The sequence below is a fragment of the Crotalus tigris genome, unplaced genomic scaffold (assembly GCF_016545835.1).
Source record: "Crotalus tigris isolate CLP2741 ecotype Arizona unplaced genomic scaffold, ASM1654583v1 scf7180000018824.943158, whole genome shotgun sequence".
Taxonomy (NCBI): Eukaryota; Metazoa; Chordata; class Lepidosauria; order Squamata; family Viperidae; genus Crotalus; species Crotalus tigris.
This window is the reverse complement of record NW_024097214.1, coordinates 215,325-231,688: the sequence shown is the minus strand read 5'-3', so window position 1 is coordinate 231,688 and position 16,364 is coordinate 215,325. Positions and strand designations below refer to the sequence as shown.

The 16,364-nt window shown below is 33.4% G+C and overlaps 1 protein-coding gene across 5 annotated transcripts in view; it reads left to right on the top strand.

The window, feature by feature from the left end:
- The window catches only part of ARMC8 (armadillo repeat containing 8), a 78,637-nt gene that overhangs the window by 60,027 nt on the left and 2,246 nt on the right, over positions 1 to 16,364 (top strand). For all 5 annotated transcript variants that reach the window (XM_039356413.1, XM_039356414.1, XM_039356411.1 and 2 more), the window contains 9 exons: positions 998 to 1,080; positions 1,326 to 1,407; positions 4,925 to 5,011; positions 7,820 to 7,912; positions 8,157 to 8,306; positions 9,131 to 9,226; positions 13,427 to 13,522; positions 14,068 to 14,140; positions 15,339 to 15,432. In XM_039356413.1, the coding sequence (XP_039212347.1) occupies positions 998 to 1,080; positions 1,326 to 1,407; positions 4,925 to 5,011; positions 7,820 to 7,912; positions 8,157 to 8,306; positions 9,131 to 9,226; positions 13,427 to 13,522; positions 14,068 to 14,140; positions 15,339 to 15,432 (854 nt within the window). The remainder of the gene's footprint in view (positions 1 to 997; positions 1,081 to 1,325; positions 1,408 to 4,924; positions 5,012 to 7,819; positions 7,913 to 8,156; positions 8,307 to 9,130; positions 9,227 to 13,426; positions 13,523 to 14,067; positions 14,141 to 15,338; positions 15,433 to 16,364) is intronic.

Genomic DNA, 16,364 nt, shown 5'->3' with positions numbered 1-16,364 from the left:
CATTACCTGAGTGCAAGCCACCTGGGACTCACTTAGCAACAGCAATAGGGAGTTCCAGGATTGTTTTGCTAAGGATGCAGTCATGTGACATTGTGCTTTATGGCCACATGTCTGAGGGGCAAAATGTCTGGTCCCAATTATCATTGTTAACTGAGGGCTATCGGTAATACTTTCCCCTTCAGCTTCAAAAACTATTATCTTCCTCTGGAGAGTTTGGGATTACAAAAAACATATCAGTAATTTGTCTTCCTTCATATATCCTATTGAATTTGCTTCATTTTCTTGGTTGTTCAGACTTCCAATATGTTGAGCTTTTAGATATTTGGAGTAGTTTTTGTTGAAATCTGCATATTAAACTAAGTGTAAGAATAGATACTTTCAATAGTTTAGAATGCGTAGATTTAAAGCTGTTATTTTTAGCAACGTACTAGCAGTTTTGATGTTACTAACATATCAAGAAAACTTTTCAGAGTTAGTTTCTCTGGACAATGAAACAATACTAATATTCAATTATAGACTGCTGTTGCCATTTCTGCATAAGTTGTACAAAAGGGTCTGTGAAAATACAGAAAATAAGTTCAAGGTTAGGGTACATAACCTTGTCATTGAAGTATATGTTTGGCTTATCATTAATTTCAATAATAATCTTTTGTAATGAAATAAGATATCTGAATAAAGTGTTATAGTTTCCTAGTTAAAAATATTAAGGTTTAATGAAATTGCAGAAAATTATATAATTTTTGACAATTTTGGCAAATAATAGACACTGCCATTTATCTAATGTATAAATGTAATATAACAATATGCTTCATTGTCATAATATAATAGAAGCATGAAATTTGTTTTTAAAATGTGAAATTCAACTTTGACATTTTTACCAGTTAGTATTTGCACATACTATATGCATATTGTACACAGTATACAGCATTAAATAAACATAATAAATACTTTGTTTTGTTCTGTTAAATCCAATAACTTTTTGATAACTTTCTTTCAGATAATTGAAACTGAAAATATGATGGATCGGATTGTAAATGGCTTATCTGAATCTAGCATCAAAGTGCGCTTAGCTGCAGTCAGGTATAAATTTACCTAGTGGGATTAATATTACATTTCATATTTTAGTCTCACAGTTCTTCACTTCCTTTACTAGGACATACAATGGTCTTAAACTATTTGAAAATTATGAATTATCTTTAGCAGTAATTGTAGTATGATGAAACAGACTGTGAATTCTTAGTTTTTAGCTCAGTTTCTGAAAATGCTTACAAAGCTGTCTATGGAAAGGAAGTATTTTATAGCTTGTACCTCATTTTTCTGAGCAGATGTTTGCACAGTTTGTCAAGATCTGTACAGCAACTACGAACAAGTTTTCAAGATCATGCTGTATGGAAACCCTTAATGAAGGTAAGCGCATTGGGAGATTATTTGTTGTGGTATATAATGCAATATTATCCAGGTAGTCCTTGACTTATGACCAAAATTGAGACCAAAATTTACATTGCTTAGCCATATAGTTGTTAAGTGAGTTTTGCCCCATTTTACCACAGTTGTTAAGTGAATCATTGCAATTGTTAAGTTAGTAAAACAGTTGTTAAGTGAATCTGGCTTGCCCATCGACTTTGTTTTTCTGAAGGTAAGAAAAGATGATCACATGATTTTAAGATACTGAACCGTCATAAATACATGCCAGCTGCCAAGCATCTAAATTTTAATCCCATGACCTTGGAAATGCTGCAATGGTTGTAAGTGTGAAAAACAGTCATAAGTAACTTTTTTTCAGTGCCACTGTAACTTCGAGCTGTCAGTGAATGGTTGTAAGTTGAGGACTCCTTGTACAGTTTTAAAGCTAGTTAAAGAAAAAATAAATTTGTATCTAGAGATATCGTTCTAGCGATTTACCCGTTCATTTCAATTCACCTAACATATGATCTTGCTAAGATCTAGAAATAATTAAATATAATGAATTAGAATTAAAGTGTGTGGTTGAATATAAAATGGTTTTAAAATAATAAGTAGTAGATTTATGTTTCTAATTAAGAATTACTGTTTCAGTTTAGGTTCTTCTAATTGTCAATGACAGCAGAATGCTTATCTTGATAAATATGGTTTTTAAAAAGTAATTGTCTTATCCTTATTTTTATAAAACTGGAAGCCATTGATATTTTGAAGCAGATTTTTTTTAATAACAAATGTTATTGGTTTTTTAACTTTTACAACAGAATGCTCAAGACACACCGTGGTGGTTAGGTGATCAATCATCCAAAAACAAAATCATATAATAGCTCAAGTAAATACATTAAATATTCCCTCTCTATTTCCCTCAAATAATATAACCTATTTAACATAATCCATCTCTACATTACATATCTGTAAATCCTAATCCTGTTTTGAGCTTTATTAATTTACAGTTACCGTAGTCCAATTTAATCTTAGATAAATGTAATATCACTTCGGGTATCCCTTCTAAAATACTAATCCAGATATATTCTAATTCATAATCTCATAAATCATTGATTTTATCACAGATCTCTCTTATTTCTTCAAATAGCATTTAAATCTCATTCAAATAATTATCTAAAAAAAAAAGAACAACCTATTATTACACAAAATATCATCTTGCTAACTTAACACACTAAATTAGTTGTTAAAGCAATCCGAATTTTTAAAAACCTCTTTCATATTCTTATTCCATTACAAAATAATTTTCATACAAATAAACATATTATTTCAAAAAATACATTCTTACTCTGTTTAACATATATATTCTAATAATCACAAATTTTCAACTCTAAATCTTAATCCTTAAATCATCCATATTTCTCAAAACCTTTTTAATCCATTACATATAATTTTAAATTTCTCTTTTTAGTCTTATTCTGGCTTTCTTTTTATGCCAAGCAGGTTTCTACAACAAAACCTCTATTTCAGCAAATAGATTTCCCATTATTGCTTGTAATATCATTTGGGTCAGTAAAAGACCTCCCATCCTCTGTTTTTGATGCCTAATTCCTGTCTGCTGGATAAAACACTCGATCATGTTCAATTTTATAATTAGTAGTTAATTATCAAAGTTGTCATAATTCTCCAACAGTTGTAATTTCAAGTCCATTTCTGTTAGTTTTGCAATTTTAGATAGTTTAGTTACAATCATTTTTTGGTCATCCAAAGTCTCCATAGGTTGTATGTAAATTAATTCCTCTTCCGTTGCTTTTTGATCTGTAGAATGATCAAATTCAGTCTGAAGGTCAGTTTGTAAATTCACAGTAGAATTTCTGTTTATTATTTCTGCAGTTCTCTCTCTTGTTTGGGAACATATTTCCTCAGTAGCTTCATAAATTTTTTCCAGTATGAGTTTACAGTTGAGTTGTGAATATGGTTTCTCCATTTCAGTAGTAACACAAACAAGAAACGATTGCAGTTAAATTTCTCCTCAAGATGTCCTTAGTAAACTATGAAAGTCTTTTCCAGACATCAAGAATGAGATTAGCAAAGTCAAAGAGCTATGGAGTCTCTTTTCCGGCTTCTCATAGAGTTTTTTTTCCCCAAACAATAAAGATTTATCCCTTTAAAGAAATAAGTCCAAGACATAGGAAAATAATATTTTCCATCTTAAAAGATATAATAATAAAGTTTTATGATAAGGATTTTTCCAGGGCCCTCAAGTAACCAAAAATAAAAATAGTCAATAAGAAGTTTTTTCCTTTGTTATGGAAAGCTCTTTTCTGCAAATAAACAAAGGCAGCTCTTTCAAAGCATGGAAGTAATTCCAAAAGGCTTTTAACAGGAGAGTAGTTAGGCAAAAAGAGAGAGGGAAAAGTCTCACCGGGATCATCCACAGTGGTGTCTTAACGCTTAGATGTTCTTTTGACTTTCGGCTGGAGCACCTAAATGATCGGCCATGTTACTGGCTGATCTTTTCTCCATTGACCCTGAGGAGCTGCCTCGGACCTTGGAAGGAGCTGCCTCCTCCCCCCGCAATCAATGAGAGTCCTCCTCATCGGTAGTTACCCCTCCAGGGTGACTTTTCGACCTGATTAAGGGTCTACCGGCAGAGGAAAAGCAGGTAACGAAGAGAGAGAGCCTCTTTGTGTGCCTGCACCCACTGCAACCCAAACCGGAAGTCTTGAAGCAGATATTTCTAAAGGCCAATGCAATTGAAGTGCATATGGGAAAATACTTCACTGCTACAAAATGTTTAAAGTGCTATTCTGTATAGGTGTTTCAGATGGTACATGCTTTTTAAAACTATGGTGATTTTTCCAGTTGCAATCCCTGTTCATTTATATATGCCAGCGACTCCTAACCGTTTCTATACCCCGCACTCCTAGAACGCTTCTGATATATTCTCTCACCCCTTACAAAAGTAATACCTGGTTATGTATATACACTACAATTTTGAAATTTCTAAACCCAAGTTTTCGCATCCCCTGGAATATCATCTCAAACCCTCGGTTGGGAACCCCTGATATATGCTGTAAATCTCTCAGAAAGCACAAGAATTGTTTGCAGTATTTTCTGAAACTTTGTAGAAAATAATTTTTATTATATTTTTTTCATTAGCAAAAGACAGAGTAATAACTCAAAAGTAATTTCCACCTAGGCTAGATGATATCTCCTGTTATAAGAAAGGCAGTATTGTGTCATTAAACACTTTAAAGAAGGAAGACATGTTTCCTCTTTTTTTTCCTGGTTAAGTATAGGCAGCTGATGTGTCAGTTAGAAGTCTTTTGAAATTGGAATAGATTAACTGCAAAAAACAGATGTTGGTACTATTTAATTTCCAAATGTTAATAAAGAAAGCTGGCGTTCAGGTTCTGCATCTGCAAAGGTAACAAGGCAAATGTATATCTACAATCCCTGAATTATTCTAAATTCTTGAAACAATGCTTATGATGAAATTACCCTTTCTTTCTTTTTTTAGGTATTACAGAATGCTCCAGATGAAATTTTAGTGGTAGCATCTTCTACTCTATGCAATCTTCTCTTAGAATTTTCTCCAAGCAAAGAGGTTGGTCACTTGGGCTTTTTAAACCATAAAAGTAGATCTCCGACTCTTTATATAAAATATAATGTGAATATGAGATCATGAGGGTGAAGTCCTGTTTCTGGTCTTTCTCAGCGGACACATAAGAACAATTTTTCTCTGAAAGTAGGCAAAATGTCACTTTGAGTAGAGAAATCATGCTGCTAGGGTTTACTAACATGAAGAGTGTACTGTATTTTTTATCTGGTTCATCTGCATTTATATTTCATCCAAATATGCATGCGTTGGTAGTTGTGATAGCTATTGAAGGTGTTCAGTTATTAATACCTAGAACAGCCTGCACTTCTCTGAACTCTAGAAGATTTTAAAAATGAAAATTATCTGAGTCATTAGATATACTTTCCCCAGAGGATTCTAGAATTCAGCTGGATCTTTAAATCTCCATACAGTTGAAGCTTCTCCACTTGTGTGTGAATACTGAGGGGAAAAACTACTGAGGAAAAATTAAATTCTATACAAATCAGGTGTATCATTCTTTAAAAAAATCACAGTAATGTTTCCTTAGCTATATTTAACATGCTTATAGTAATCAGTAATGTTTCTGAAACTATGAAATATAATTTTTGTCAAGAAAAAGATTGTTCAGATTTTATAAAAAGCAATACTGAGTATATTGAATATTTTTTCTCCAATAAATTTTTATCTTATTCAGAAAGTTAATACACAAACTCCAAAAAAGAGATTTTAAAGAAACAAAACAAAATTAGGCAAAATATTTAAAAAGTGCATTAGAAAAGACAAAAGCACATAGACATAATTGAATACTGATAAGTACAGTATATTGCAGCAATAATCGTTTCCCCCACCTTGCAAAGACTTACAATTTATAATAATAATAATAATGATAAAGTTGGAAGGGACCTTGGAGATCATCTAGTCCAACCCCCTGCTCAGGCAGGAAACCCTATACCATTTCGAACAAATGGCTGTTCAGTTTCTTCTTAAAAACTTCCAGTGTTGGCACATTCACCGCTTCTGGAGGCAGGTTGTTCCACTGGTTATAAACTTCTACATATCTGTTTGCAATCCATTTAACCATCATCTATTTACTACATATAAGAAAAGGTAGTAAGAGGTAAACCAACAATAAAGTTAAACTTCAAAGCCGTCTGTTAACAATCTATTATTGTATTTAACTCGTAGAAAGTCTACAATGATTTCTTATCTACCACAAATCACTGCAATCCTTCTCTCTGATTTGTTCAGGATCAAATATCCTCATTTGATTCTCAATAATACAATTTTTCTTTAAATTTTGTTTGGGATCCAACAATTATCCCAACAGAATCATAAGCACTCATTATTCAAAAAGTCTCCCTGTAAAGAAAAACACACATCTCTTGTCAATTGTTTTTCGGTTAAAAATAATAAATCCATTCTCCAAAGTCCATCCATCTTCCTAAGAAAGTCCAGTCTATCATTCATCAATTCCATAATCTCTGAGTTTCTTGTATTCGTGCTCCTTTCAGCCTTCCCCAGCAAGCCTGAAATTTTAAGATTTTTTTCCTCACATCTCTGTCATCTGCATCTGGGTGTCATCCTGGGATTGATTCAGAATCGGTGTTGACCCATCAGATTTTTTATTGACATTTTCAAATAGAGTTTGTAAGTTAAAAAGCATTCTTTTTTCAAACATTTCCCAAAGGGCTTTATCGCTTTTTGTAGATATTGTAAAGAATATATAATGTATAGTATTCAAAGTCCTTAGTTTGTTGTTGTTTGCATTGTAATATACTCCAAGCATGACAAAAGCATAAACAATTCCTTTCAAGGACAATAGAACCATAGTACCATAACAAAACCAACCAGAGGAAAAAGGTTGAGATAAATAAATTTCCCAGAATAAAAAGTAATTAAAGAAGAAAAATTTTCCCATCAGAAATTGGAAAGAAATGAGATCAGTTTTTTTTTAAAAAAATACTAGTAAAAACAGAGTCCTTGTAGTAAAGTCCAGAAAGCATAAATCAAGTCAGATAGCTTTCATTACCCAGGGTGAAACCTCTCACTGCTGACTTCTTTACAGCAAAAATGAAAGTAATTTAGAATTCTAAAGTAAACAGTAAGAAAATGAAAATAACTTTATGTTAAAATCTAGCAAGGGATTATAGGGGTCAACATTCAACCAGTTGATTAATGCATAAATAAAAAGTAAAAAAAAAAGTTAAAAGGTGCAGTTAAAACCAAGATGTGCTTAAAAATAACAAACAGCTGAAAGGAAAAGATGAAAGACCCAGCCCTCTAATTGCTCCTACTGAGAATTGCAATCTTCAAGATCCCTCATCTTACAATCATCCAAGGGTCATCTTGGGTTGTTCCTACTTGCTCCCATTCGAATCTGGGGAGCAAGCTGCCAAATAGTCAGTTTTGGTGGCATAATCAACTGTTTGCCAACAGGTAACAGAAAATGCCCTGCTGCTCAGCATGCCACCTTGTGGGAAGAGTATTCTTGATTATTTTCAGCTATGGGATAGGACAGTTAACAGCTCCCTTGGGTAGGAGAAGCTGATGGAACATACTGCAAAATCAAAAAGCTTGCATACTTATAGCATTTGAACTGAGTATTCTACACTGTCTGAGCTTATAAAAATGTAAAATGTGTAAAGAAAGAACATATGAAAACTTAGATGTGTATTCTGGATTATTTGTTTTTTTAAAACAGTATCTTGTTTTTCGTTTAAGAGCAGATTTAATATACATAAACAAAATGAAAATAAACGTGAAATTAGGCTGTTACTGACATTTCTTAACTGGCTTTGCTTTTATTATACATAGCCTATCTTAGAATCAGGAGCCATAGAACTTCTCTGTAGTTTAACTCAGAGTGACAATCTTGCCTTGCGAGTGAATGGAGTTTGGGCTTTAATGGTAAGTATCAATGTTAATCTGCTAGCTTTGTGTAATGCATCTCCAATTTTAAATTTTATTTCTTTCTTAAATTTGTATGCTATCAAATCATCTGAGATCTAGAATGCTTTCAAGGATGGCAAAATCTCAATTGCTAAGAAATGTTCCTTGTTATAGCAGATGATAAATAGTGTGATGGAGTTCGGTTATTTGTGAAAAATATTAAAATGATTCAGAATAAGGTTAATTTGGTCCTTCTTTTTAGAATATGGCATTTCAAGCAGAACAGAAGATCAAAGCAGACATTTTGCGAGGCTTGAGTACAGAGCAGTTATTCCAGTTACTCTCTGATTCTGATGTAAATGTACTAATGAAGACTTTGGGATTACTTAGGAACCTTTTGTCTACTCGCCCCGTAAGTAAAAAAAAATGAATATTTTGAAGATGAATCTGCAGGTCTTGTTAATTACTTATTATATATTATTACATATTGGGAGCTGATATTCTAGAACTTCTTATCAACTTCATTAAGCTGTTGCTTGTCTAATTTACAGAACAAACATTTTGTAGAAATGACAAAGCAGAGTTCTTTCTGAACTCTTGTTGCTACAAATTGTAAGCTTTGGAACTTGAGAGCTTTCTATCTGAAAATCAAAACATCTGTTTTTCACATTGCATAGAGCAGACATGTCAAATTCGCAACATCATGTGATGTCGTGCAACGCATCGGGTCAGTTTTGCCATTGCCGGCAATGAGGTGGGCGCGGCTTCCATGTGACGCGTCCAGCCCATGGGCCGGCAGTTTGACACCCCTGGCATAGAGCAGTGTTTCTCAACCTTGACAATTTTAAGGCATGTGAACTTCAACTCTGGCTGTGGAATTCTGGGAGTTGAAGTCCACATGCCTTAAAATTGTCAAGGTTGAGAAACACTGGCATAGAGCATGTTGCAGATCAAGGAGTAATACAACAGTATTTTATTTTAAAGGAAAACTCATCTAAATGCATTGCTCAGTATATGTAATGGGAACAAGTTCATCATACTCTTTACATATGACCCCAATGCACTTGTCTAAAACCATCTTCACCTGTCATTTCTGTTGTGCTGTCATATTCATATATCTGATTTGTTTCCATTGGCAGGAACTTATTTCCTGCTATAAGAATTCTACAAAGCAAACTGTAGATTTCCTAACTTTTCAGATGAGCTGAATAATGTTATTTTTCAAACTTTTGGCAGCATATAGATCAGATAATAAGTACTCATGGGAAACAGATCATGCAAGCAGTGACTCTCATTCTGGAAGGAGAACACAATGTGGAAGTAAAAGAACAGGTATTGTACATTGTTGTATTAATGATACATATGTAACAGTTTAGACATGAAGAATTGTACTTTGTGTTGAATGAACAAAACAAAAATAAAACACTAAACTCAATTCTTTAGGAAGAAAATTCAAATACTTTTGCTAAGAATGCCTAACGCTGATTGCACACAGTATTTTTGTGCAAGTATGTAAAAACAAAAGATGCAAGTGAGAGATTATTATTCTGATTATTTTACTAAAAAAAAAAGTTTAAAACAAAACTGAATAAAACACAATCTCCCAAACTGCTGGAAGTAAAACAAGGTAGAAATATCAGAAACATCTCAGCTAAACAAATGCAAGTTCTTAGATGAGTTCTGAAGAAAGGCAAACCATATGCTGCTTGTTTCCTTTTAACCAACAAAACTCTTATTTTTATTTATTTCTATATCAAATTTGGAGACCGCTCATAGAGTGACTGGGATTCCCCCAACGTATTCAAGTGTTTAAAAACATTGGGCTTGGGCAATTAGATGTATGGGTTTCCTGAGGGAAAAGCAAACTCCTCTGATATCTGTATGTCTGTGCTGGCTTATGGCCGTAATGAGTATTTAAATGCACAAATGGGAGAAAAAAAATTGCTGTCATCTTTGGCTGGGAATGTAGGAGCCTGCAAGGTATGGTGTCCCAAAGGTCTGGAGACATGATTTCATCGTTTGTCCATTTAATTTCAAGCTAAGAAATCAGGATAGTATGGTGAGTGAGAGAAAAAAAACCTCCACTAGTGAATTATTTACAGGATTTTGCTTTTTCTGTTTTTTCTATTTGAATGGGAAAAACTTTATGCAGGGTATTTTTTTTTCCAAAATTTATGCTGTTTTCCTATGCTAGGGTGAGATTTATTTATATTTGATACTTATGATATTTCTGTAACTTCTCTTCCAAATGGGGTGATTTACAGGTTTTCCTCAGCTTACATCCATTCATTTAACAACTGTTCAAAGTTATGGCTGCATTGGAAAAATGGACATATGTGATAGTTACGGCCATTGCATCACTCCCATGACTACATGATCACAATCTAGTTACAACACAGTTATGACATCACAAGAAACCATAGTCATGTGATCACCATCTGCAACTTTCCCTGCCAACTTTCCACAAGCAAAGTAAATAGGGAAATCAGAAAGGAACATCACAAGTAGCTCCTGTAAGTGACACCCAGGTATAGCACACAGTCTCCATCCACATGCAGCTTCCACTGAGCCTCCCCATGCGCCTCTTCAAGTCACATGCAGCCTGAGTTGCGTCTTCCAAGTCTTGCCTGGGCTGCCTTGCCTCATGTGCAGCCTGCAAGGGCCCAAAAGGCCCTTCCCCTGCCTTTTCCATCTCCTATGGCATTTTACTACTCCTTATCTGGGACTTCAGACACATCCTTTTTTTAAAAAAATATATTTTATTGGTTTTTTAATTTTAACAAAGAGTACTTTAGACACACCGTGGTGTTTGGGTAAACAAACAATTCAAGGTAAAAAAAACATACATAAACAGCTCAACTTAATACATTCACTATCATCTCTCTATTTCTCACAAATAACATAATAGATTTAATATATTCCATTTCTAGCTTAAATTTCTGTTACTACTCCACCTGTTTTAAAGCTTTATCAATTTAAAATTACCATAATCAAATATGTTTTACATCAACAAATTATCACTTCAAATATTTCTACCATGTATATTGAAGTTTTTAATCTCTCTCAACCCTCTTCTTATCACCAATCTCATTTCTTCTTCCAGTGATACCTAACTTAATTAAAAAAAAAAACAATGTTAAACCTTTATTCCTTTCAATTCATTACTCAAACTTCAGATATCCAATTAGTTATCATACCTTATCAGATCATATTATTATAGACAAAAATCTTCAAAATTACATTCTCATGACTGAACATTTTTTTCCAACTCCAGAACATGTATGTATGTATGTATGTATGTATACGATTATATATTTCTTATCCTTAATACAATCCATAGAGCCAAGATTCTTTTATCCAAACCATTCCATACAACAAAAAAATCTAACTAATTTAAACACATATGTATATAGTTATAACTGACTTAATTAAGAGAAAAGAAAAAAGAAAAAAATAATAATGTTAAACCTTAATTCCTTTCAATTCATTACACAAACTTCAAATTCCATCCAATTAATTATCATACCTTATCATATCATACACAAAAATCACCTAAACAATTTAAGCACTTACTAATTTAAACATGCATGTATATAATTACATTTTTCTTAGTTCTAGCTCTAGATCATTATCCTTAAAACAATCCATAAAATCAACATTGCCTTTTACTCCATTAAACATTTTTAAATTTCTTTTTCAGTCTAATTCTGGGTTTCTTTCTATGCCACATAGGCTTCCATAAAAGCGCTTCCCTTTCAACCAGTAAATCCATTCTTGATGCTTGTAGTAATCTTTGAGAAAATGTACGTCCCTTCCTCTGCAGTAAACGTCTTTTTTCCCTTTCAACCAACAGATTGATTCTTGGTGCTTGTAGTAATCTTTGAGAAAATATAAATCTCTTCCTCTGCAGTAAACGTCTTTTTCTGTTCTCCTTGCAATGTAGTTGCTTTATATTTTGAGGTCTTAGTCTTTGCTTCTTCTGGTTCTCAAGGTTGCTGAAGAAAGGATTGTCAGATGAAATAAATTCTATTTCTATCTCTGTAAATTCCTCTTCTGGTACATTTTGATTTATGCCATGGTCAGTTATAACCTAGACATCAGTTTGAGAAAATGTAGTAGAATCTCTGGATCTTAATTCTAAAGTACAGTTTTTAAATGTAGCACAAATTTCTGCAGTGGCCTCATAAATCTTTTCCAATATAAGTGCACAGTTCAGTTGTATCTGAGGTTTCTCCATTTTAATACTAATGCTTAAAAAGAAATCTCTTTTTCTTTTTTGTAGAGGCTTTGTTTAATGTAAAAACATCCACCCCCATAGCTTCACAGGTGCACAGCTTATCTTTAGTATTTTGAAATTCAATAAAAAAAATAAGCAAAGTTGCAATATTAAATTTTCGCCACTAGATGCCCTCAGTGAGTTAAATCTTTTCCAAAAATCAATTCTTTTTTTCTCTTTTAAAGTAATATATAGATATAGAAATAGAAATAGAAAAGTTCTTAAAAAGAGAGGAGAGAGAAAACTTTTTCCTTCTTTTTCCCTTTTTAATGTCCAAATAAAAATAAAATATAGTCTTTCAGTGTTTGTAAAATGCCTTTCTTCCCAAAGAAAGCAGAAGCCACCTTTCCAAACCAGGGAAATAATTTCAAAAGCTCTTACAGGTGCACAAACGAAAAAAGGTGGAAAAGAGAGAAAAATAAGAAAAAATTCTCATCCGGACTCACCATGGGGGCACTCAAAGCTTAGATGTTGTCTGACTTACGGTCTGAAGCAGCAGGGCGATCGGCCATTTTACTGGCTGATCTTCTTCTCCGTTGGCCCTCGGAGATTCGTCTGGACAGCTGGAGGAGCCGCCGCTTCTCCGCAGCCGGACAGCAGCCTCCTCAACAGAAGTCGCACCCTCCAGTAAAGCCACATCATCCTTAATGGCCTGCATGTCTGGGAGTTACAGTGGCTGTAACTGGGACTGCCAAGATAGCTATTGCTAAGTGATGCAAGTGACTACATCACTTATGGACAGCAAATGCCATACTAATTGCCATTGTAAGCTGAGGGCTATCTGAATGCAGGTAGTCCTCCTCCTGAGACCCTAGTTGAGACCAGAACTTCCATGGCTGAGTGAAGCAGTTGTTAATGAGTCATATCTAATTTTATGATCATTTTTGCTACAATTTTTAAGTGAACTTGGCTTCTCCTATTAACTTTGCTTGTCAGAACCTTCTCGGGAAGGTCACAAATGACAATCACGTCACCCTGTGACACCAAGTGCCCAAATTTTGATCACATGATGTGAGGATACTGCGATGGTCATAATATAAGGATCGGTCATAAGTCACTCTTTTCAGCATTGTTGCAACTGTTGTTAAATGAATGGTTGCAAGTCGAGGACTGCCTGTAAAAGTCTTCATAGTTTTAACTTATTACCCTGCATCGCTTGTGGCACCATCTACTTGTCACGCTGCCATGAAACATTGCCATTCAGAGTTAGATATCTATTGCTATTTCCATGTATTTCTGTTCCTCCTTTCTTTCAGACATTATGTATACTTGCCAACATAGCAGATGGAACAACAGCTAAAGAATTCATCATGACAAATGATGATATCTTACAAAAAATAAAGTATTACATGGTATGTAATTTAAGTTTTTCTATAATTAAATTTGGGGAAAAGATTATAGCCCAGGGATTTTTAGCATTTGATAGAGTGCAGTGCTGTTTGTGCCTCTAATTTTCTTGAATACAATACCTTTCCTTTTTTTAATATTTTTTCAATTTTGCTTTCATAATAAGAAAAGCATATGATTTCTTATATTTCATTATTGTGGGTAATAATTTGGAGGCAAGAAACCTAGATTACATAAAGGTTAAGAAAGAAATGTAAATTTTCACTTGAGTTCCTGACATATGTCTCTTGGCAACAATATGGAACTGGTTTGCCATTGATGTCTGCCAGAATGTGCTTGTTGTTGGTTTTGTTTTTATAATCAAGGCTGTAGTTTCTTTTCCAAGTATTAACTAGATCTGCCAGGGTAACAAAAGAAAGCAATAGTAAACTAGATCCATACTTTTGCCAATAACATTACTTGGTACTGTGAAGTCAAAGAGTCAACTTCAAAAGGGATTTGATTTTACTAACTTAAAATATTTCTGTCTAAATATTTTTTGTCTGCTTAGAGCCACTCAAACGCTAAACTTCAACTGGCTGCCATGTTTTGTGTATCTAATCTTATATGGAATGAAGAAGAAGGTAAGATATACTCAAGGGATTTATCTTCTGAAATGCTTAATTTTAAAATGAAATTGTATTTAACAGTTGAACATATGGAATGCATTTTTTCCATCCAGGGAAAATCACTACATTAAAAGACAGGTGAAGTGATTTTTCCAGGAAGTTACCTGGAAAAAAATGAAAAGAGCAATTTCTAGTGCATAAAAGTTGAATAGTTAGACATTTTTATCCATTCATGACTTTGGGTAGATCAAAAAATGGAATAGCCATAAATGTGAAAAAGCATACTATGGTAATCAAAAATTCAAATTAAGGATGAGAAAGGTTGATTCATAATACTGTATTTTAGACTGAATTTAGAAATGTAAACCATTGGTTCATTTTATGCTCCAATTGATAAAATTCTATATTTCCCCCCAACTGAATTTATGAAAATTGAACTTTAGTACATAAAAATATTAAATTTCCTGAAAAGGGCAGGAAATCAGCCAAATTATTAATTTAGCAATTATGGAAGAATCAAACAAAACAATTCTTACTTCTATTTGGAACAGAACTAAATATCTCCAATGAATGATATGAGTCTGCAATGTTAATTTTTATATGAAATTATATAACAAATAGGAATATAACCCAGAAAAAATTGAAGAATATTTGAAAAGAGTACTTCCTTAAAAATTTATAGAATAAGTGGGTTTTTTTCCAGAAGATATAGTTGAAAGTCAACTTAAAAAATGAAATTGAATAAAGCTCCAGGAAATTTTTATTCAGATATTCAGATTTTATTCAGATATTTTATGCAGTTAACATTTTTTCAAGAAATTTTGACTAAACCGTTCTCATGTAATGAACAAGTTTCAACCACATGAAAAAGCTTTTATTTCTTTAATCTAAAAAGTAGGAAAAGATTCAACTTATCCTGAATAATATGAACCTATCTCTCTGTTGAATGTAAATTACAAGCTTTTTATGGCAATTCTTGAATGCCAGGTCTGTTTGTATCCTTCACAACTTGTGTAGAAAAAAAAAGCAGAGCTGGTATGGGTGACCAAGGCCTGGCAAGGTGAGAAAGACTTATCTGAAATCTACCCATATTTGTTTCAGGTGTTTCTGCAGGCTTTTACATTGCATTGTGTATTTGCCTTCCCACTATTTAACAGTCTGGGCAAGAGACATAAAATGCGTCAGTTACCAACATGCAATTATTTTATATTAGGTTCCCAAGATCGCCAGGATAAACTCAGAGATATTGGAATAGTAGATATTCTACATAAACTGAGTCAGTCATCAGATCCAAATCTTTGTGAAAAGTAAGTAAACAAATTCCAAAATCAAATTGAAATGAATTTGATCACTTTGTTATTAGATTTTCTGTATATTGATTTGAGTTGTATATGAATTCTGTTTCTCCTTGCATTCTGTGTTTTTTTCCCCCTACAAACAGAATTGTCCCAATTTTTTTAGGGTGGCTTAGTGTTTGTGTGAGAAATCTCCTATGCTTGTTTTGTTTATGTTATGCATGATTCTGGATAACTAAAGTTTAAACAAAGGCAACAATAATATCCCAGAACATAACAAACCAACTGCCAAGATAAAAAACTAATTAGATAACAAAAAAAAATAACTATTTCACAGGGTCATACTGACAACCTGACCCTTGTGCCTCAGGACCTTCAAGTTGGCAAGATTAGGGCAATCTAATATCTGGGGCAAAGGTGTTCCAATGAGCAGAACAAAAAGGCTAATTTTTTGGGTCCCACAAGATGGCACATCTTAATTGAAGGGCCTCATACAATGTCTTTTCTGCCAGATTGATGGTATGATTGGAGAAAGGCACTTCTGCAAATATCTTAATAAATGCCCCATGGCACGAATGGCTTTATAGCAGCATTTTGAATTGTATCCAGAAACATATTGATAGCAAACGCAGCTCATGGAGGAGATTTGTAATGTGTGTATATTGAGGGGTGTTTATTACTGACTGCATAAGTGCATTTTAAATTCAAGTCAGCCCCATGTAGAGAGCATGGCAGTATTTCACCTAAAGGGCAAGCAAAAGTTTACATATGTGGAGATATCTCATTTAATATCTTCCCTCCCCAATTATTATATCTGACTGAAATATCTTTGTATTTTCACATGCTGCTCATTTCAGTCAGGTTCAATCCAAGATAGATACCTTTTTTAGGGTTCTCAGAGTTGTAAAATGTATGCACTCTTATGTGAAAGCTGCTTGAGAAAT